The sequence below is a fragment of the Dioscorea cayenensis genome, chromosome 19, assembly GCF_009730915.1.
Source record: "Dioscorea cayenensis subsp. rotundata cultivar TDr96_F1 chromosome 19, TDr96_F1_v2_PseudoChromosome.rev07_lg8_w22 25.fasta, whole genome shotgun sequence".
In the NCBI taxonomy this organism is placed as follows: domain Eukaryota; kingdom Viridiplantae; phylum Streptophyta; class Magnoliopsida; order Dioscoreales; family Dioscoreaceae; genus Dioscorea; species Dioscorea cayenensis.
The window spans coordinates 24,087,057-24,110,290 of record NC_052489.1 but is presented as its reverse complement, the minus strand read 5'-3'; the positions used below and the strand labels follow the sequence as shown (position 1 = coordinate 24,110,290).

At 37.6% G+C, this 23,234-nt stretch overlaps 3 protein-coding genes across 5 annotated transcripts; 1 reads left to right on the top strand and 2 right to left on the bottom strand.

The window, feature by feature from the left end:
- Window positions 1-5,044: 5,044 nt before the first annotated feature.
- On the top strand, window positions 5,045-5,444 carry LOC120250468 (cysteine proteinase inhibitor 1-like). Its single transcript, XM_039259289.1, has one exon. It carries the CDS (start codon window positions 5,076-5,078, stop codon window positions 5,427-5,429), a length of 354 nt encoding a protein of 117 aa, XP_039115223.1. The 5' UTR covers window positions 5,045-5,075; the 3' UTR covers window positions 5,430-5,444.
- On the bottom strand, window positions 5,441-20,293 carry LOC120250466 (cytochrome b561 and DOMON domain-containing protein At5g47530-like). Its single transcript, XM_039259284.1, has 4 exons — window positions 20,219-20,293; window positions 18,352-19,176; window positions 6,077-6,325; window positions 5,441-5,983 (listed from the first exon to the last, which is right to left on the bottom strand). The coding sequence occupies exons 2-4, from the start codon at window positions 18,955-18,957 to the stop codon at window positions 5,651-5,653; spliced, it is 1,188 nt and encodes a 395-aa protein (XP_039115218.1). The 5' UTR covers window positions 18,958-19,176; window positions 20,219-20,293; the 3' UTR covers window positions 5,441-5,650.
- Window positions 20,242-23,223, bottom strand: LOC120250467 (N-acetyltransferase 9-like protein). Of its 3 annotated transcripts, XM_039259286.1 has the most exons (9): window positions 23,024-23,223; window positions 22,867-22,938; window positions 21,521-21,608; window positions 21,285-21,417; window positions 21,139-21,177; window positions 20,714-20,771; window positions 20,580-20,631; window positions 20,437-20,528; window positions 20,242-20,326 (listed from the first exon to the last, which is right to left on the bottom strand). In XM_039259286.1, exons 1-8 carry the CDS (start codon window positions 23,205-23,207, stop codon window positions 20,468-20,470), a joined length of 687 nt encoding a protein of 228 aa, XP_039115220.1. In that variant the 5' UTR covers window positions 23,208-23,223; the 3' UTR covers window positions 20,242-20,326; window positions 20,437-20,467. The 3 variants fall into 3 exon arrangements, with proteins under 3 accessions (XP_039115220.1, XP_039115219.1, XP_039115221.1); XM_039259285.1 differs by having other exon boundaries at window positions 20,283-20,528; XM_039259287.1 differs by having other exon boundaries at window positions 20,284-20,511.
- Window positions 23,224-23,234: the final 11 nt, after the last annotated feature.

Here is a 23,234-nt window from a genome sequence, read left to right as displayed (position 1 = left end):
GTTCAGTGACTATTTGTGTAGTTTATCCTTAATTTTTTTTATATAGGTTTTTGTTGTAACTGTAGATTCAATTTTTTTAAAAAAAATGTATTTGTAAATATATTGAACAATATATACATTCAATAAAACACCTGTTGAATATTCAGAAATGATATTCACAAAACACAATCATAGAAGAGATGTAAACTACTAATCATGTTGGCAACAACAATCATAGAAGAGATGTAAACTTCCATTCTTCTCAAGCTACAAACACACATCAAAGTATTGTAGCTGGAGCAGGTTTTGAAAATGCATGTAGGCAACAGCAAAGGAGACAAGTGCCTTCTAGTTTGGTAAACTTCCATTTCACCAAAACTGTGTTTGTATAATTATGTTTTGTGAATGTCATTTTAATACATGATTAATAGTTTACATCCCATCTATGATTGTGTTTATTGTGTTTTGTGAATGTCATTTTTGAGCATTCAACAATTGATTTATTGAATGTGTAGATTGTTCTATATATTTACAAATACATCTTCTGTAAATTACAAGATTAGTCACTAAACTATCCACCAGTTCCTATTTTGGTCACTAAACAAAAAAAAAAAATTCTATTTTGGTCACTAACCTTTTAAATTGCTTCCAATTTGGTCACTGACGCCAACGTCGTTAACGGCGAGCTGACGTGGCTTAGCCATGTCAGCGAACTTAACCACGTCAGCACTGCTCTTTAAAAACGTGTCTTCTTTTTTCTTCCCCTTTCCCTTTCCCTTTTCTTTCTTCTTCTCCTTTCCAGTTTCTTTCTTCTTCTCCTTGCTCTTTCTCCTTCAAATACCCTGGCATTAATCTTCCTTCCTTCATTAAGTACTTGTGTGTGTGTTCTCAGGAAGGTGCAAGTTGTTCATTGAATTTGTGAAGCAGAATAAACAAGGATTAAGCAATCATTGGTTTCTGTTGTTTTTAAAAATAGATGGTGTTGTTTTCATACTGTAGGTCTCATTCAGATGGATTATCACAAGCCCATCGATTCCCCATTGATGAATCATCATTTTCTCTGCACAATAAAGGAAGAGACAATGATCAATATCTGATAGCTTTCGGCCATTACTGGAAACTGCAACCCAAATCTACCACATGTTGATCTCACGGGAATTCCCATTACAGGACTGAGGGCAAGGAAGAAGAAAGAAACGGGAAAAGAGAAGAAGAAAGAAACGGGCAAGGAGAAGAAGAAAGAAAATGGAAAGGGAAAGGGGAAGAAGAAAGAAGACACGTTTTTTAAAGAACAATGCTGACGTGGTTAACTTCGCTGACATGACTAAGCCACGTCAACTCGCCGTTAACGGCGTTGGCGTCAGTGACCAAATTGGAAGCAATTTAAAAGGTTAGTGACCAAAATAGAATTTTTTTTTTGTTTAGTGACCAAAATAGGAACTGGTGGATAGTTTAGTGACTAATCTTGTAATTTACCCATACATCTTTATAAGGCAAAATTAAATCTACAGTTACAACAAAAACCTAGAAAAAAAAAATCAAGAATAAACTACACAAATAGTCACTAAACTATAGAATTATTCTTATTTTGATCACTGAATTTTAAAAAAATTCAATTTAGGTCACTGAATTTTAGTGATGTGGCAAAAAAGCATCTGGCTTGCCACGTCAAGACGCCGTTAACGGTGTTCTTCCTAGTGATTTGATTGGAAGTGAAACTAAAGTTTAGTGACCCAAATAAAATTTTTTAAAAGTTAGTAACCAAAACAGAAATATCCTTATAGTTTAGTGACTATCTGTATGGTTTACCCTTATATATAAAAAAAAGTGAAGAAAATAATGTTTTATATAAAAAAAACAAAAACAAAAATTATAACCGTATCATATTTTAAAATTTTATAAATGTGGGAATTAGCTTGGCCAATTCAATGCGAATTAGATTTAAGGGTACCTCAGGGCACCACATCTAGACATGCAATTATGAGTGAGAATTAACTTGGCCAATTTGGACCGAATTTTTGTACTTGGGGGCGTTTGGTTGCAAGGAATGGAAAGGAGAGAATTAGAGAGGAATGAAAATGAGGGGGAATGGTAAAGGCATGGAATGAAAACTATGTTTGGTTGTAAAGGATTGAGAGGATAATGCATTGGGAATGAAAAAAGTAAAAGAAAAAAATATAATAAAATGACTTTTATACCCTTGATGGATTAAAAAATATTATATATTAGGTTATATAATAATTAATTTTAAATTATAAAGTATTTTGAGTTGTATTATTTATATTATAATTAAATATTTAAATTAAAATTTTTATTTTAATAATAAATAAAACTATTTATTTAATTGTTATTTGAATTGGATTATTGTTTTAACTATTATTTATTATCATTTCATTTTAATTATTATTTTAATTAATAATAATAATTTAATTATTATTTATTATATTAAACATCCAAACATTCACAACTATTATTTATTACTATTGGGTAATTTTGTCTTTTAACCCACAAAGAATAAGTAAATAATTCACATTAATTATTATTTACTTTAATTATTATTATCTTTAATTACAATAATTAAATATTTAAATTAATTAAATCATGTTAATTATTACAAATAATTATTTAAATTAATAAAACTTATAAATAAAGGGTAAATAAGTAATTACCCTCCATTCCTTCCCATTCCCCTCTCATTACCCCCAATTTTGGGGGGCATGAGGATGTCTCCTCCATGCCCTCTCCAAACCCATTCCCATTGCCTAGTGGTGCACCCAAACATGGGCATAGCACTATTAATACATCATTCCATTCCCAATCCCCTCCCAATCTGGATACCAAACACCCCCTTAAAGATTGTTTTGTTTCATGTACTTTTTCTTCTCAATAGTCACTGTAATCAGTTTATCTATTCATGTCCAGTGGATGTTATGCAAGGGTTTAATAACGGTTGTTGAACCAATTGGTCAACCAAGTCATGGTTCAACTGGTCCAACCAGTTCAACCGGCTGGTTCAACAATTTCTATTAATTAAAAAAAAGAAATTTTCATATATTTACAAAAAAAATCCAGAAAAATCAAGGAAAAAAGGGAAAATAGAAATTTAATAAATATAACTATAAAATTAAAATTTAGTTGAAATCAATATTAAATTCCAATCTAAGCAAATTACACCAAGGTTGTTATTAGGGATGGCAATAATATCTAAACCTGACCCGACCCGACCCGAGTTTGACGGGTAAAACCTGATTTGACCGGGTTTTGGGTCAGGTTCGGGTAAAACCCGATTTGTATGAAACGGGTGTGGGTGCGGGTGCGGGTATGGGAATTCTAATACCCGACCCATACCCAAACCCGTACCCGACCCGAAATTAAAATTACTAAAATATTTATAATATATATATATATACTAATATGTTCTACAATTTAACAACTTAGGGTTTTTTATTTTTCCTATTTGTTTATTCTTGTAATTTTATAATTATTTTATTTTATTTTATAAAAAAATATAATTACTTTTAAGTTATTTTTTTATAAAAAATAATATATTTTTTTATTAATTTTTTTAAATGGGGTGGGGGCAGGTATACCCACAGGTACCGGATTACCCATCGAGTACGGGTGTGGGTTGGGGTTTTTAAAACCCGTTGGGTTTGAGTTCGGGTATACTAGCGGGTAGCGGATATGGGTAGTAAAACCCATACCCGATCTGACCCGTTGTCATCCCTAGTCGTTATATATAGTATATATTGGATTTTTTTTTTAAAGGAACTAGAAAGTCTTTCTATTTGTTACAATTAAACAAAATGAAAAATCAATGACCTTTTATATATAAATCATAGCTTTAAAAATTTAAAAATAATGTCACAAATAAAAAGATAAAAATGAAACAAAATTTTGTTATTTGCCGGAAAAACAGGATGAAAAGAAAATCAAAACAACACTCATTTCAAATAATAGACTTTAAAATTTAGTTTACAAATTGGAGATATAGATCCGAATTAGGAAAATTAAGAAAAAGATGAGAAGGTAAAATATCACTGAACATCTACTTCCTATTTTGAAAATTCAAAATATCATGATGCGATAAAAAGATTAAAAAAATTGAAGTTAAAATCAATTTCAGATCCGTAAAATCTTTTAATATATATATATATATATATATACCAGCGATCGGGATCTCAACGGCAAACTCAGTATAGCAAAAAGACGGAAAACATAGCCGAGATACCAAAAACAACGGTGAGAACCACGGCGGGACCGGCCTCAGCCTTTGCTTCCTAGCCGGTGAGCATGAAGATCCCGAATCCGATCACGGCTCCGATCCTAAACCAGATGAGATTCCACCATTAGAGGTTCCTCTTCACCTCCTGTACGTTTCGTCCCCGCATCTCTCTCAGAAATCAAAGATTTTTTTTTTAAAATCTGGTCGGTTTAATCGAATCGGTTCACTGGTTCCCGGTTCAATCAAGACCCAGTTCAAACCATATGAATGAACCAGATTAGTGGCCAGTTCCAGTTGAACCGATCGATCTGGTCCGGTTTTTAAAACCTTGATGTTTTGTCATTTTTTTTCTTTTTTTCTTTTTTTTTTATTTTTTTATTATATATATATATATATTATTTTTAACATTAAATGACAAACACTCTATTATTTTATAAATATGTGTGATTTATTTAATTTTTTTAATATCATATTTTAAAAATTTATAAAAAAAATACTATTTAATACAAATCAATTCATATCTTAAATATCCAAAAAAAAAAAACAAGAAAAACTCAGTCAATAAGTAAATCTACATCAGATCCAAGCTATCCAAATCCCTTCAACCAAAAACACCCCGATTAACACACTAAATCAAAAATCAATTAACTTCTAAACAATTCCTCCTATCCATCAATCCATGCATTCCAGCACCAAATACCAATCCCCATAAACAACCCACGTGGTGGATGTCCACATCCCACTAATATATATATATATATATCTTTTTATTATAAATCATTAATTACTATATATATGGAGTAGCTCTTAATTATAAATCAAAAATTATAAACACCACCTATTCCTATCAACCACTCCACCACCACAAACCATGGGAACTGGTAACCACCACACCCTTCTCCTCCTCTTCCTCCTGACAACCATCTCTGTTCTCATACATGGCTGTGTAGGTATTACTGGTGGATGGAGCCCAATCAAGGACGTTAAGGATCCACACATCCAGGAACTCGGTAAGTACGCTGTCACAGAGCACAACAAAGAGGCCAAAGCGTCTCTGGAGTTTCAACAGGTGGTTTCTGGAGAATCCCAGGTGGTAGCTGGCATGAATTACAAGCTTATCATCTCTGCTAAGGATTCCTCTCAACTGTCTAACTATCAAGCTGTTGTTTGGGAGAAGTCTTGGCTCAATTTCAGGCAGCTCACTTCCTTTGAGCCTGTCAAGTAGTTTCCCCTTCTTTTTTTCTTTCAATGAATTAGCTTGCTTCTTGTTAATGCTTGTGATGAATAATGAGAATGAGATAACAAGTATTTCTATAATATATATCCATGACTATTTTCTATAAAAAATTCAACATGAAAAATACATCATCATCAGCACACAGTATAATAAACTAACTATATGAAAGAATGATACAAAGGAATACAAGCTAGTATAAAAAGAACAACTCAAACACCCTGATGATTCTGAGACTGCATGTTGCCATTGCTGTGAATAGCATTAGCACCATTGAGGGAGGACTTGTCAGTAGAGATTCTATCCTTTCTCTTTAGAACTACAACCCATGTAACAGCTTCTAACACAAGTGCAATACCTCCAAGTGTTGCTATGATGGCTATGTAAGCATTTTTCCAACCCTTGGCTGGATCAAGAATGTCAAAGCCTTTGAATATGTTGATAATACTTAAGACAATTACAGCGTATCCTACCAAATAATGATATGCATTCCAGTAAATACGGTACTTGTGATCCTTGTTTGGTCTCAGCAACAATGCAAACACCTATATATATGCACATAACAAAGACTGATTCAGTTTGATGTTTAATTAATTAACATGTTCATCAATGTACTCATGAGTGATATGAAGAAGTACCTGGACAGTGGCAAGGCAGAAGAGGATGATGCCGATGTTTCGGTGAGAGTGGTAAGTCACTCCAGAAGATTCACTTCCGAGTTTAAGGCCTGTTCCCCATCCAGCAACTCCAACAATGTATGCAGAGCACTGACAAGCAACATGCAGATAAAACCATGCAGGATTTGCAAAGACTTTCAGATATCTTGCTGTGATGGCTCCAATTGGCATCAGGATACCCCAACTGACAGCACTCAGCACTCCATGGGTCTGAAAAGGGGAAAAAACCACATTTGCATGAATAACAGCAAGCAGTAGATGGAGTTGAGTAACTATGTTGTGTATAAACAATAACTTTCACTAGCATAGATAAGAAATTGTAGGAAAGATGGTGGGAAAAAAGAAAGAAAGGCATAAGAAAAACATTTGTCTTGTGGTCCACTTCTGTTTCAACTTTCAAGGATGTTGGAATTGCAACAAATTTGTGGCTGAGCTTCTCTTTTGAAGAAAAAGAACACACACATAAGCAAGATATTGAACTGAAGGAATAAATTGAAAACAGGTACTAAGAAATTAAACAAATTGAAGTCAACTAATTAAGAACAGGAAAAAACTAGCAATTAAGACAAGACAATAAGCAATTTATCTGCTCTAAACTAACACAGACTCTCAAGCAGTGTTGCAAACGAAACGAGCCGAGTTTAGCCATGCTTAATCTTCTCTTTTACTTAAATTTATATTAAAACAACATGTAATATTTTTCTAACATATTATTATTAAGTGGAAATTGCCAAAAAAACCCTTTAAGTTTGTAAAATTGCCAAAAACACCCCATTAGTTTTGCAATCCCCAAAAATCCCTCCTTTTTAAAAGCTACATGTTTTTGAAACCCACAGACCCTCATAGTCGGATGTGAGCGGAGTGAGTTTCAAATTTTTTTGGGACGAAAATGCCCTGCGTGGGGAGTCGTAGTCTGCAGACCATCTCGGCGATTTGAGAGGAAGTGGGCGGTTTTCAGTAGGGGTAACCCCAGAGAGGCAATTTATTGGAGCTGTTTAATTGCTTTTTTCTCAACTCACGTCTTGACTTTTTCCATTTCAGGCTGTCTCAGAAGTTGTCTCTGCGTGAAGCCTCTCGTATCGGCATTTCATCGACTTTTCCCTTTCCACGGTATCTCGAAGGAGAAGTCCTCCAGCATGACTAGTTGGCATTTCATCGGTTTGAAATCTAAGGTATTGAGTATGGTTTTATGTTAACTATTACATTCTAAAGAAAGATTTTTTTCGGTTTTGTTTTGTGCTCCTGTTTTTGTTGGAAGATATTGAAGTGCTGAGGGGATTTCTCAGTGGGGTTTTGTTAGTCTGCAGGAGATTTCTCAGTGGGGTTTTTGTTTTTGTTTTGCATTTTCGTATGTATACACTATCGAATTAGTTTTTCGATTGTTATGATTTGTGTAATATTTATAATGTACATTTCCGTTCGTTTGATATGGTTGCGATTTACTAAATGAGGGTTGGCGTTTAAGAAATGAGATGTTACAGTTTAACATTTGTTGTCCCTGTTTAAGTATTCTCGTCTCTGTTTAACAAAATGGGTCTCTGTTTAACATTTTATATCTACTGTTTAATAAGCGAGAGTTCTACAGTTTAAAAACCTTATATTTCCGCTTAAACTTTTTGTCGATCTGCATGTTGAATGTGTTGTTATTATCGTGAGCTTGTGATTATGGCGGTCGACCCTAGTTAATGGCCGATGCTATTTGACAGCCGTAGTGGAGACTTTTAGATTTGAATTAAAAAAATAACATGACCCCTCGACACTTTGGGAGATTATTCGGCGGACACCGCTTTGCGGCGTTATTTGAGCTAGAAGCTATATACCAGAGAGAGCCCTTCTTGATTCTCTTTTGCAAAGATGCGATGGTCGCACCAATAAATTCGAGGATCGGGGAAAGCCGGGTCGAGTTTTCGGACCTCAAGATGTGGCCCTCGTGCTTGAGTACGCGTTGCGATGGCGGCGCAGGTGGTCTTTCGAAGAAGAAGAGCCCGGTCGGTCGAAGGGCGGTATCTATCAAAGACCTACGAGAGACAGAGACTCCATCGAGAGCACTCTGTGCAGACCCTGTTCGACGAGAGGGAAGAAGAAGATAATTTCGTCGAAACTCGATGGTGTACCTCATGGGGACGAGTCCTCTTCCCAAATACATCATGCTCGGTTCGAGCCGGATGCGTTGATTCGTCGATGATCTACCGACCATGGAGGCGATCACGCATGGGCGCGAGGCGGCGCATCAAGTGGCTTATGGAGGATATTCCACAGCGTACCGCCCGAGTGCAAGATAGATCTGCCGGGAAGAAGACCAGACACGTGAGTGCATTAAGGGGTTGCTCGGTCGGCGCTTAGCGTCCCGGTTTTCATGGTGGCCGGAGCAGGGAAGAAAGTCCGTTTCGGCAAGATCCCAAGGATGTTGTGCTATGGTGAAAGTACTTACGGAAGCAGCGGCGGTAGAAAGCGAGCTTGTCATCGCTCGATGGAAAAGAGGTAATAAATCATGGACGATGTTTAACATAAGTCTTTAACGTTTAAACATTTTATTTAGCGTTTAACTTTAGTATTCTACCGTTTAACTCTTATTACATACTTGGGTTTAAATATTTTTGTTCTCCGTTTAATTATATTCTATAACGTTTAAATATATAAACACTCTGTTTAAATATAGTTTTTATAGTTTTAAAAATGAATGATTTATTTGAAATTGTTTGGTTTACATATGTTAGTTTCTGAGTTTGGTTCCGTGAATCTTTGAAGAAGAAAATATTTGTTGGGGGCAACCGAGCGGGACGGATGCTATTGCTCCGGGAACCACTTGCTCGAGGCGGGATGAGAGGGCGGCCTCTATCGTGCCTAGCTGGGCGCTCGTTCTCCTACTTCCGACCCCACCACGCGCACGCGATTCCTCGACGCCGGAGAAGCCCTCCCATACCGGCAGTTGCAACAACCCCCTACCACGAGCAAGCGGTCCCCCGAAAAGTGTGGCGGCCCCAGACCATGGCGGCCCCTCCGGCCAGTGGCGGCCCACGGTGATATTAGGCGAAGATGTCACCTGACTCTTATCGCGAGCATTCCGGATATTGATGACGGGAGTTTCCTCGGCTTATCGCTCGTGTCGGTATCTGGAAGGACGTTCATGGCCAGTGCGCCATCCCTCGAAAAGAACTGGCACCGGGACGAGCGAGGCGTCGGAATTTGACGACGAGGACATCATCGGGAAGGTCGTTCAAAGGCGGCCACATTCGAAGAGACTTACGAAAAGAGGAGAACAATCGCCTCTGTCTCCGCTGCCGGTGACGATGAAGCAATAGCAACACCATCGGTCGATCTCTGTTGTTGAGAAGGACATCGTAGATGATGTGGCCGTTCTTGCTGTTGAGAAAGGCCGTTGACTCTCTTCTCGATGAAATCCTCGACCGGTGGAGCCAGCTGCAGAGATGCGGCATCAAAGATGGACACGATCGATGAAGATCGAGAACAAGTTAAGGGTGTGTCCCCAGTGATCTTTGTTGTCATGGCCCAGCGGTTGAGAAGATCGTCGAATCCGTTGCCGTGGCCGTGGACGTGTCTGCGGTTGATCTTGTCGTCGTCGTCCCGCGTCGAGCCGGACACAATTCCACAACAAGAACAACCATGTAAGGATGTAATGCGAGTTGATCTTTGCTCGCCGTCGTCCCGCGTCGAAGGAAGATGCTACTGAAGACCCCGAGCCCGAGCGGCGAGAGAGATGATCGAGGCCAGATCAAACATTGGACGCAGGGCTGCTCGGAAAGCTTTTATTCGAAGAAGAAGAAATGGGTTGGCTCGAGTCGTCTTAACAAATCTGACGAGGGAGTTGATGAGGATCTTCCTCAGCTTTGCTCTATGGGACGAGTAAGTGTAAAAGTTTTTATGATATTGTTTAAAGGTTTTATTATAGTGTTTAACAATTACCTAATAGTGTTTAATACCTTTATGTTATCATTTAATTTGTCTACTTAACATTTAATTATATATAATATCATGTAACAATTGATAATATCATTTAAATATTTATAATATGGTCTTATTATATCTACGTTATCGTTTAACCTCGAGCTTTATCGTGTGTGGAAGAATGGCACTGTCGGCCATCATCGCGACAAATTATACATGCTGCTTGAGGGGAAGGAGATGGTCACTGATGATGTGATGGACGCTTTCGTATGCATAATACAAAAAGTCAGCTGACGAAAGAGTCGTATCCTTACGAAGCGCGCCTCCATCACCGGGACCGCTTCTGCTGTTTATGTCCAAGCGGGGAAGGCGCACATGACACGATTATGGCTATGATCGGGGATCATGTCTGCAGTCGTATGAAGTTCAAATTGTCATCCTCCCGATAATCATGAATGGCCACTTCCACGTATGGTCGTCACGGACGATGATAAACAAGAATACAGGGCGTTATTCTTCATATCAGGGAGTACGATAAGGACAGCGTTGGACATGGTAAGTTCTTTAATTATGTCCGATTAATATCATGTTTGGTATTTAAATCGGGTATTCTAATCTCGACTTGCATATCTCGGCAGTAGGAATCTATTCGACATTTGTGTCGATATGGAGTTCGAGTGAGTCGGCGACGACAAAGTACCCACTCGTGCTCGACATAGAAACCCCACGCCAAAAACAAGGAAGCGTCGATTCTGCGCGTCTACGTCATCGCGGTTTATCGAGCAATTTCTTTGGGGGTGAGAGATTACGACTACATGCAGACGGGACGTTCCTTACCTCGAGATTAAGGTATGTTACCCGCATACTTAAGAAGGGGAGGCGTCGGCGTCCAGTGACAAAGGGGGTCGTCGCGCGGGTTAAATTTTTGTTTTGAAGAACATGTCTCAGTATGTCCGAATGTCAATTTTGTTTTCGAATGTAAATCTGGACAAATTCAATTCATTGTTTTCGTGTTCGAAGAGCATGACTTGTATATGTTAATGTAAATTTTGTTTGTTTTGAATTGTAAAGCAGGTTAAATTCCATTCAGTTTCATTTCATTGTTTAATTTACGTTCTAATTGTGTACATTTCACTTTCATTGTTTAAATATACAATATATCATTTAAACATCAGTTTTAAATATTTCAAAATACGGTGTACCCGTTTAAAATAACACTGTCTCTGTTTAACTAAATGCATTCATTGTTTAAATAAATATGGGAAGTTGCCCATCAATAACTTGTATATCTCAATGTAAAGTTTGTTTGTTTTCAATTGTAAGGCAGGTTAAATTTCATTCAGTTTCATTTCATTGTTTAATTTACGTTGTAGTTGTGTACATTTCCGTTTCATTGTTTAAATATACCATATATTGTTTAAACATCAGTTGAAATATTTCAAATTACAGTGTATCCGTTTAAAATAACAATGTCTCTGTTTAAATACATTCAATTCGTTGTAAAGAGTAAGAGTTTAAATATGGAAACAACTCCATCAATACACAATGTTTCCCTGTCATCGTCGGCTTATTAACAATACCTAGTCGGCCACAGTTTCATTGCAAGATCGTCGATTGTGACCGGATCCATGGCAGCAGCTGCAATGTAACTCGCGGACATCAAACGCTTGCGACTCGATCCTCTTTTCATCTAAGCCGCCCGGTCGCCTTCTCGTCGCGAGTGATCATGAAGCGAAGCTCACGATTTCCGTCGAAGGCCCTGTCATCGTCGGGTATGGGGAATATAGCTTCCTTGTACTGCAAGTTTGTAATTGTCGACGGTGAAGTACCCGCTAATAAATCGATGTACGTTGGTGTCATGCTGCATTATTGCTGCGCATAGCGTGTTTTGCAAGGGATACCATAAACTTGCCACCTTCGACATGAACAAGTTCCGATGGCGAGATCCACGAGAGTTCTTTGCACTGGTCGATCACTTCGTAACGATCATCGACACAACGACCAACACGAAGATTTCGGCTGTCCTCAACAATGATCGCTACCTTGGAATGTATGTCTGGGCATAAGTAGGTCTCCCATTTGTTCGCTTGCTCACGCCGGTTTACATAACATGCGCATCAACTTGAACTCGGCAAATAAGGTTAAACAAAGAGCGGTGATGGTTAAATAATTACGTAAACATGTTTAAACATTATTGTAAATATTTAAAGCGAAAGGATTAATATTTAAAAAGTCGGACAAGTGTAATTAAACAAAGATTGAGAATGTTTAAAGGGTAACACTAAATGTTAAGTGTAAACCAACATTCGCGAGACCTTATGGAGTCGACCATTTTTCGTCACCGGTAAATGACGAGCTTCCTTGATCCAAGCATTGAGCGACTCACGGACGTTTGAATACATCTCACCCCAGCGATCACCTCCGAGCAGATAATTCGACCAATGTGCCATATCCGATTTATTAATCAACCCGGTGATGAGCTTGGTGATGTGGCCTGCGGTTCATTCACGGTATCATCGAAATCTTTAGCCGTGGATGCCCACGCAATGCGGAAGCATATAGACCGACACTCCTCCCTCAATGCCTTCCCAAGTCGACATTGGGCTTTTCATAAAAATTGGCCTCAAAATGTCGAAGGCGAGTATGCATGTGGCGAAGAGGGAAGACTCTGCAATTGCGCTCACAAGGCCCTTGGACCTGTCAGACACGAAGGTAATTATCTCATGATAATCTCCATCCTCGTATAAGGCATCGCCTAACTTAGATATGAACCAAGTCCAATTGGCATCGGTCTCGTTGTCGACTATCACGAAGGCGGCGTGGAAAAAAACCATTGTTTCCATCTTTCCTGTGGCACCCGATGAGTGTACCCCGATATTTTTCCAAGGAGGTGGGTACCATCGAAAGCAGCTGACTGCAAGCTCTCTTGAATCCCACAATACCTGCTGAAAGAAAAGAATGCACGTTTAAAAGCGATCACCGTCTCTTTCCACGATCGCATGACTGCAGGGTTGTCTCGACCACCTTATCCACATACCAAAGCAAGCGATCGTGAGCTGGAGATGTCACTGTCGTCGAGGACCACCCGGGCATGCTCTTTTTCCCAACCAAGCACTGCTTGTATGGTATGTGGACACCATGTTCCCTAGCATGTGTCATCGAATGTCGATGGCCTTATACGAGGGGCGGTCCTTGAGCTTCACGAATCACTCGTGCGCTAACCCATTTTTTTGGGCGCTTTCGGATGTGGCGCTGAACCTATGCCACCACCGCAAGTGTGTGACGGGTTGATTGTCTTGATTCGAAAAGTATTTTTTTGTTATACTCTTTTTGATGCATGAAGGCGCCAGCGACAACCATCGGCGACATTCCACGATCGCTCGATGTTTTTTTCGTTCTTTATGAAATTGAAGTCAAAATTCCTTTTGATTGCATGATTTTGAAAGTACATCCTCGAAATGTTCGACACCGTCAAAAGCGTTGTCAATATCCAGCGACGACGCTGAGAATGATCGGCGAGGAAGGAAGACATCCCACGCGTCGAGGGTCGCCCATGGGGATGAATGGGAGCACTCGCGAGAATCGAATTCTGCCCTGACACTTGATCGAAATAAAAAGATCAATATGTTAAGCGGAGAATATAATGTTTAAGTGATAATGACAATATTTAAAGCGTTAAATTAAATACTTAAGCATTTAACTAATAACGTAAACGACTAGTACAGATATGTTAAACAATGACGGACATATTTACACAATAATGACCCCGAACAAGCTGGAATAATTAAAAGAAAAGGAACTTACTGACGAGTAAACCTCGTTTTTCATTAGGATTCGACAATGGCACATTTTTACATCTCGACGACAAGATCAACTACTGACACATTTGAAGATGGAGTGGGACGTGACACATCCAGCTGGAAGTCAACATCGTTTTCTATTAGGGCGAAACCGTTTTTATATCCATCCGGTGTGATGAACTTAACCCACGACAAGAGAAACTTGAGACCCCATCGCTCACATATCTCAGTTTAACACCAACTCCCAGAAGTGCGAGCGGTGAACATTAGCACCCTTCCCTCCCCGTTGAATCTAGCAATACCACAAAAAAACTCTCCATAATATATCGATCGAAAACCAAATCGTACAAACCAAATGAAGTGAAGAACAAAAAGAAGGCGAAGAAGAAGAAGTAGAAGATGTAAAGAACAAACGCGATCGGAAAAGGCAAACAAAAAAAGTGCTGAGTTGTATGCATAGAGGTTAGACTAGGCGTGATGTGATTGGGCGGTATTTTTCCCTCCATCCCAAGGGCAAAAAGGGAAATATATGTCACTGTCGCGAGGAAGACATATTCTCATCGTTCGAATGAATGTTCTCAACTCAACATGAGTCTCTGTGTAAACGTCAAGCTTTTTATGTTTAAAGCAGGATACATATAGTGTTTAAAATAATGGTTAGCTGTTTAACTAAAAGTCTATATCATGTAAATAATATGTTATTGTTTTAAATTGAATGCTTTTCACTGACATCGCGTTGAAGATGGGTACCTCTCGGAGTCATTTGTTTAAACATCTTTACGTATTTTTCTTAAACACCGTTGTCGTTGTTTAAAGAGTAACTAGAGTATTGTTTAACATTTTTCTATTGTTTACACCGTTGTCATTGTTTAAAGAGTAACTTTTTTTCTTAAACACCGTTGTCATTTGTTTAAACATATTTACGTATTTTCTATTGTTTACAATGAGCGTTCTTTTTGTTTCCCACATTGTTTGTTTTTACTAGGTCTATGTTTTAAATTTCGAAGTTCACGATCAAATAAAGCTTGTTTCGTTTTATTTATAAAAGATTTACAACATTTACAACGTCCGCTCGGACTTTGGACACTCACGACTCGACCCTCGTATATCGAAACAAGTATGCAGTACATTCGAATGCTCCACGGTGGTTGCATAACATGTGCATCAACTTGAACTGCACTGAGCGTACAACATTAAAAAAAGGTTAAACAACACACATTCATGAAAAGCGACTATTAATCAATGTGTCGTGGTGGGACTTAAAGCGAAGATCACGATAGTTAAACACGAGCGTAAAAGTTGTACATCGACGTAATGTTCTTAAATGGTAACGAGAAAGTCTCAAGTGATAAATATCAACCCCGTCTTAAAGGATGTTTCATGATCTCCCTCCTCTAGAGAATCCTCCGCAATCACGAAATACGTCAAAAATTTCTTTTCTTACCCAAGTCGAAATGCTCGCTTAATTGCTTGCCCGTCGTCCACAGTGAAGAATCCTCTGCGATTCGAGGCGATTATGAGAGCATTTTCGACTAGCGAAAAAAAGATAGTTTAACTTGTTGCGTGATTGCGGCTAAATGATTCTCAAGATAAGGAAGAAGGTTCACGAAACATCCTTTCGGATAAAGTGGTTGTCCATGGGAAGAGGAGGGACGAGGAGGAGGAGGAGGATGATGAGGGACGACGAGGAGTGGTTGTCCATGGGGAGGGTTCTTTACGGTTGTTTATGGTGTGAATTCCACAAGCGGTGACTCTTCATATCCGAGAAAAAAAGTTAAGCGCACGGTGGCCGACATTGGTCGATGAGAGCGAGCGGGTGTTCGGGAAAAATTATGTTACTCAGTGCGTAAATTTTAATGCCGTCATTAATTCTTATGCACGGGATACCATAACTTCTTGCCACGCCACGTGCCACCGCTAGACATGCCCAGCGGTTCGAGAACCGCCGATTCTGAGTTCTGAACCACTGGTTCAGTTCAGGAAACTTTGAGCCGAACCGAACTTCCCTAAAGCGAGGTTCGGTTCGGTTCGGTTCGGTTCGGTTTTCGGTTCGGGTTCAGCGGTTTTAGTTCAACGGTTCGGTTTGACGGTTCATACGGTTCGGTTTTTAACTAAATAATTCAATAATTCAAATTAATTAACACAAAAATACAAGAATTAATTTAATACTAATATAAGCCCTTTGCAATCATAGATTTAACTAAGCACTTTGCATTTAATGATAGTAGGTTAAGTTAGTAGGTATATGGTATACCCAAGGTTTCAATGTTTTATTTATTTTGTTGTTATTATTTTTAATGTTCATGTATGTTATTTGTTTTTCTTTAGGAATTGTTTTTATTTTTTTTCCTTTTTCTTTTTGATTTCTAGTATACTTATATAAGTTGCATAGTTTACAAATTGAAAATCTTGGGAGTTTTATCTATATATTGGAATATCTATATATATATATATATATCTTTAAATGATCAACAAAATCAGGCAAATTGATATATATACACATATATATTCATGTTTATTTTATTTTATTTATTTATATATTTTTTTAATGATTCAAATGATTTACATGAGAGCATTTTACTCAATATATTTTCATTTATATAAAATAAATATAATTTAATATGAACTACGTTAATTTTGTAAGTTTCAAAACGGAAGATATATAAAAGTCTAGTCTTTGTTTTTTTATATTAAATTATAAAAAAATAATATGAAAAATCTACTAAAGAATTAAATATTTAAAGTACTTCTCGTTAATTAAATTGTTTTAATAAATCCATATTTAATTTGTAACTAATAATTTGTGGCATAATCAATTAATTATAACTTATCCTCTTGCATGAGTAACAAAGTTTCGCATGGCACGAGTACATATAAGTTAGAGCGAATGTCATCAAATCGAGACCTAATCGACTAATCAAGTATTCGAATCGAGACCTAATCAATAATCAATTTGGTTAATATCTTTAATTAATTATTTAAAAATATCTTTAAACATGCAATTACTTAATTAATTACTAATTAATGATATTAACAAAATAAAAAAACCCTAATCATAAATGAGCGTTATTTATATAGTATGACATTATTCATATTATATTTATATAATATAATATGAACTTTTTGTTTTGAACCTTTGGTTGAACCAGTATGTGGAAGCTAGCGGTTGGAGCCATCGGGTTGGAACCGCCTGGGTTCCACGGTTTTTCAAATTTTGAAAGCCGGGAACCCGAACCTTATATGAAGGTTCGGTTCAGGTTTTAGGACGATTCACGGTTTTTCAGGTTCGGTTCCGGTTTTTGACGGTTCGGTTCGGTTCGGTTCCACGTTTTCGGTTCAAAATGGCCACGTCTACCACCCGCCAAAGCAATTCGGATCAAAGCGAAAAAGATCACCGTTTCTGCAGAGACTTTGAGAATTTACTCGTTAATATGAGCGATTATACATGTAAAGATAACGTTAAGCGGAGATGGGAAGTATTACACGGATATGACAATTATTAAACATATTAGTAAAAATATTTAAAGCGTTAAACCAAGCGAAAAACCCTTCAAAAAGGTTGAGCATGATGTGATTTAGGGCTTTCCTTTCCCACCATTTTTCGAGGGCCAAAAATGGGATTTCACAACATGGACCCATTTGAAGTGAACGGTAGGGGGTAAAAGGGAAGTTAAACACTAACGGAAGGGCTGTCCGGGGTGTGCAAAAGTAGGAGGGGGTTTTTGGGAAGTTTTGAAAATTACGAGGGGTGAACAGTAATTTTCCCTATTATTAATGATCCCATAAACAACCATTTAATACTACTATAAACGATTTTATAAATGTTTTATATAAATGAACTTATTAATGATACTATAAATAATTTTAGCAATGATTCCTATAAATAAGCTTGGTAATAATAATATAAATAAGCCTCTTAGTTATTGATGATATATATTATAAATATGTTGTTCATGAGCTTTAACAAGCCAACTTAATAATGTTTAAGCTTCACTCGTTTACCTTATGAATTTAAAAATCGCACTTAGGAATCACTCATTTATTTTAATACACAAGTTGAGCCGAGCCCTAAATGAGTTGAGTCTTCGAATTCTCAACGAGCATATTAATTCATTTACAACCATACTTAAGAAAAAAAAAATGCATATTTAGTAGGCTCGTTTAGCAAGCTCGTGAGTAGACTCATTATCAGGCATGTTTAACATATTTATTAGCAGGCTCGCAAGTAAGCTCATTAAGCAAATTTATTTAACAAGCTTGTTAAGCAAGCTCGAGAGTAAGCTTGTTTCTAGGCTCACGAGCATGCTCACAAGTTGATAAAATGAGTAGGCTAGCGGGCCTTAATAAGCTGAGCAATATGTAACTCGAGCTCAGCTCGATTAATTATTCGAGCTTAAAATTCAAGCTCAAGCTCGGCTCATTAACTTAATGAACGAGTTTTTTTTTCCTAATTAAGCTTCGAGTAGCTTGCGAGCAGCTTGATTCATTGGCAGCCCTACTTTCAAGTATCATGGTTTAGAATATGCTCACATTTTTTCGGTGCTGACGAGAACTTCCACTGCTTGAAGTGGCTCCGGAGAGAAAATCAATACTACCATAAGACAATATGTTGTCGCCGGTTAATGCATGTCCGGATGGAACTCCATTACTGAAGCTAGTCCCTGCTTCCCATACCTGGTTCACAGTTGTACTATTTCCAGGCAATTCCAGTGTAGCATAGATAGTCATATAACCATTAGAGTACTCTGCTTCTTTGCTATACACTGTGAAGTTCAAGTTCCCATCCTGAACAACTGGGGCGTAGCTGGATATCCCGGTCAGGTAGATGGCCATCGAGCCGTTTGAGCCAGTAAAGGCGAAGAATGCCTGTGCGCCGATCATGCCGTGAGAAGTAGGATTGAGAGCCCATGCAACCCAGCCAGTGGAGGACTGAGATGCACGGTAAGCAATATCAATGGTGCCATTAGAAGGATGGTAATTCCAATGGATAGCAGCACTGAGCCGAGAAAGGGAGTTGCATGAGGAGAAGACCCTGCTATCAGAGAAGGTGTCTGAGAGGCAGTTTTCAGCTAGAGATTGTGAGAAGAAAGTGAGTAGAAGGAGAAGGATGAGAAGTGGACTCTTGAGGGTAGTCATTCGGTGGTAAAGGTTGCAGCTTTTTGATGTTTTTCAGATCAAAATGAGAGCTCTGGAAGGCAAAAATAAACAAGTTATGATCACAGGGATAGAATCATGGAAAGGAGTGGTTGTTTATAAAGAGGGAAGGAGGAGAAAGGTAAGGGTGGAAGTTTCTTCAGTTAATGTCAGTGTTGTGTTTTTCCGGCGCTTAATTTCTACGGTTTTGTCCTTTGTTTCCTACGGAGAGAAAAAAAAAAAAGGAATAGAATGAATCAAAAACTCTTAAGTTTCTAAAAGTCTGAACCTTAATTTGTTCAAGAACGGCATCTATTTCTGACGCAAGAATATGAAAATTAAACAAATAAATTCTCTTCCTTTCAAACTTGGCATCATCACCGCTCTATTTCAGCTAATGACTTTGTAACATCGAACGTGAAATACAGCTTCTAGAACCAGATACAGGATTTCATATGCCGTAGAACAACAACAACAACAACAACAACCATATTTTATTTTACTGTAAATGGAAAATAATCAATGTAGCAATGTCACGAGTAGAAACAGCATTGCATAGCAACGGATACCTACCAAAGATTTCATATAAGTAGAAAAACGGCATAACCACACGTCAAGCTTTGTATAGTCAACACGGGAAACTTCAGGTTTAATTATGTAGAAATACTACGGACAATTAATCTTTCCACATAAATTTGCATTTAAAAGCGAAAATATAAGAAAACAAAACATTGCAATGAAAAAGTTTCACAAGTCTCTCCTCTTTCCAATGTGAAAGCAAAATAGCTGACATCAACACATTGACAAGTCTAACATGCAAATTTGAAGCGTACTGATGACTTAAGTAAATAGAGGAAGAAACAAGTTTGAAAAGTATTAATGACTTGAGTAAATTGAGGAAGCCGCAAGTTTGAAGACTATTAATGACTTAAGTAAATTGATGAAGAAGTTTCATGCAAATGAACATGTGAATCTTGAATGCCAACAAAAGGAACAGAGATTGTCATGCGAAATGGGAGATGAATAGTGAAAGTGACTGCAAAAGACCAACAATAACATCACTTGGTAACACCGTCAATCCCACCAAACCTTTTCAGTTTCTATAACAAACAGAGTTCATGATCAGACAAGCTGAGAGGAGCATCTTCATCATGCAAATATGCAATAGACATCATGTTAAGAAAATTGTTAGGCATTGGGATAAGGTGACTCAGAATGACCATTTGCAAAGACATACATAAAGTAAAATAGATGAGCTGCAAACCTCGGTAACAAATGAGAAAATCGTTCCAGCACAATCAGCATAGCATTATGAGAGCGAGTTTTTGAGAATATCACCCATCTACAGCTTGCTTTCATGAGTCCTTCAAAACTTCAACAATTATTTAAATGGAAATTCAGTGTTAGATTCCTATCGCCACTTTAGCAGCGAAATTTTGACAGAACCATACATATGAAATGCTGGGTTACAATAATCAATACCAGTTTCTTACAAACTTGAATGTTATGGTCTTCAACAATCAAACTGGGTCTTCCAGTATATCCCACAATCATCACCTGTTAAGCAAGCAACACTGCCAAGTGCTCACTAAAAACCTAAATATCTCAGGTTAATGATATCTTACCTCTCATCAACCAGCTGTTGATTGTGTAAATCTTTAATAACATGAGAAATTCCTGAACATGCAACAAACAAAGTCTGAGTTAAAGTTCAACCAAGAATGAGGAATGAATCTGTCATTACTTGTCTTGAGTTTACCTGTTGAAGCTGGCAGCTCCCCAAGAGAAAGCTCTGTTACTGGCAATTCCAGTGTTACCTATTAATTCCACATAGAAAGAATGATACGAAAATGCAGTGATAAGAGTTCTAGGGGAAGGAAGCAGGAATATCAATCAAACTAGGAAAACAGTCTAGACCTTTGGTATGGCAAACTAGTAGACAAGTATCATGAAAAATCCAGCACTCAATTTAGACAAAATAAAAAAGTAATGGGAAATGATAGACATAAATAATTGAGAGGCTGCCAAATATCATGTAACATCTAGCACATATTTTAGACAATAAATAGAAGTAATAAGGAATGATAGATGTAGTTAGACGAGCTAAGTTTAACAATTAAGACCCTTTTTAGATCTATGAATAACTCTTGATTTAAGGGAAATAAGTGAAATCTTGATGCTCACCTCCTTAAAAGCGTCACTATAGGAAACATCTTGAAAACCCTGTGCTCAATGGCAAAACAACAAAAAGAAAATCCTTTCATAAGCTCTAAACAGATGTATCGTACACACAGTGAGAGAGACATTGAGAGAGAGAGAGAGAGAGAGACCAATTTTTGGAAGAGATTGAGTGATGATTTATTTGTCTCTCCAATTTTTGCACGGAATGTGTGGATTCCATAATTCTGAATTGCAAATGACATCATCATCAAGATTGATTCTTTTCCAAGACCCTTGCCACGACTGAAACAGAAAAATGTAAATAATTAGCCACAACAGGATGCCAACTCATGAAAGATGATAGATAAATAATTGGCAACCTCGTAAATTTATATGTGGGCCTTGCCTTTCAAGTTCAGCTATCATTATTTCAATCTCTGCTAACTGTAAGTCATCAGGATCATTCATATATATATTTACATCACCAACCATAGCTGAAAAATAAAAAGAAAATTTAGGGAAAATGAAATGAATAGAGCCAACAAGATTTATGACTTCGCTTGAATAAAAGCACTTTGAACAATTTCCTATATTGATTACAAAGATACCATACCGACTCTTATGAAATTAGTTAACTTATCAGTTCTCTAAATGCTCAGCATGGAAATTGTCAACAATATATTGTGCTAAAACATGGGAATAAAGATTATTTTTTCTTGTGGTGGTAAAGAATAATGATTTAGGAAAGATGGAAAATTAGATGGCCAAACAATAAATGTCTTCCATTAATGTGCCATAAGATCAAGGTTTACAAACTTATCGTTTGCGTTTTCACGAGCCAGCTCTTCTGAAATAAAAATCAGAGCTCAATCCCTTTCACTACAATAGTCTACCGGCTTTTTCTCCCCTTTATTCATGATTGAGACTTTAAACTGCATTCCTCGAGGTACAAAAATTCTTAAAGGAACTCCTCGTAGAAAAATATTAATAGGAAAATTATCCCAACATCATACCATACACATGTCACTTTGAGATTAGTGAACGACATGATAAGTTCTAACTAATAAACTTATTATTTTCCATCCTTGTTTGAGAATCCTTGCTATGAGACTTAGCAATTCCAAAGGCTTGAAGCTAGAATCTGTAACCCACAAGCAATTCATTCTTTACATGGTTGAGATAAGCCACTCCATGATATCAATCCAATTCTACATCCAGTCTAACAACAAGTCTAATACAGAAAGAGGACCAAACGGCTAGCGCACAATCCTTGCTATCACAATTATAAGTACATATAAGATTGCATAATGATATAAACATCACATAAGCAAATCCACTCTTTTATCCTCAATCACTAAAGAACAAACAACAAACAACTATGACATACCAAGCACTTCACACAAGTTGTGTCCCTGTCTCTAAGATCAGCCTTTGTGATTAAACCCAAAAAAAAAGTCCATATGTTTAGCATTCACATTCAATTGAATTATATCAGCACAGATATATTATCACAACCAAAACTTGCAGCTTTCAGCATTCCCTATTACAGCAACCAAATGCAACAAATTCGCCCAAAATCAATCATATTTTAGTTCAATTATGTTGTATGCCTTTTCCTAAAAAGAACTATTTGAACCAAGGGCAGTAAAGCACCATGAATCCAAATAACAAATTTTCATTCAGACATTACCACAAACAAGAGATACGCAAGAACAGAACAAAAAAAAAACTACACTTATAACAGGGAAAAACCTTCATCGTGAGGGTCTCCTTCAATGAATTCCCCTCGCAGCAAATCCTTGTCAAGCACAATGAAAGTATGCTCTGCAGCAAATCAAGCAACAGAAAAAGTAAACAAAACGGAGGAAAGGACGAAGCAGAGGAGAGGATCAGCGAGAAGTACGCTTACTTTTCGGGTCTTGGGTCCAAGAGTAGTGCATTTGGTACTCCTCGTCGAGAGTGAGGGGATCGGAGGCAGTGGCGGCGAGAAGGTCAGGGTCTTGCATCCATTGATGGTACCTCGGCACATGCTCCTTCATATACGGGACTAGGATCACCTTCTCCCCCACGATGCTCCTCGCCGTCGTCGTCATCGCCGGCGCGCGGAGTCCACAGGACGA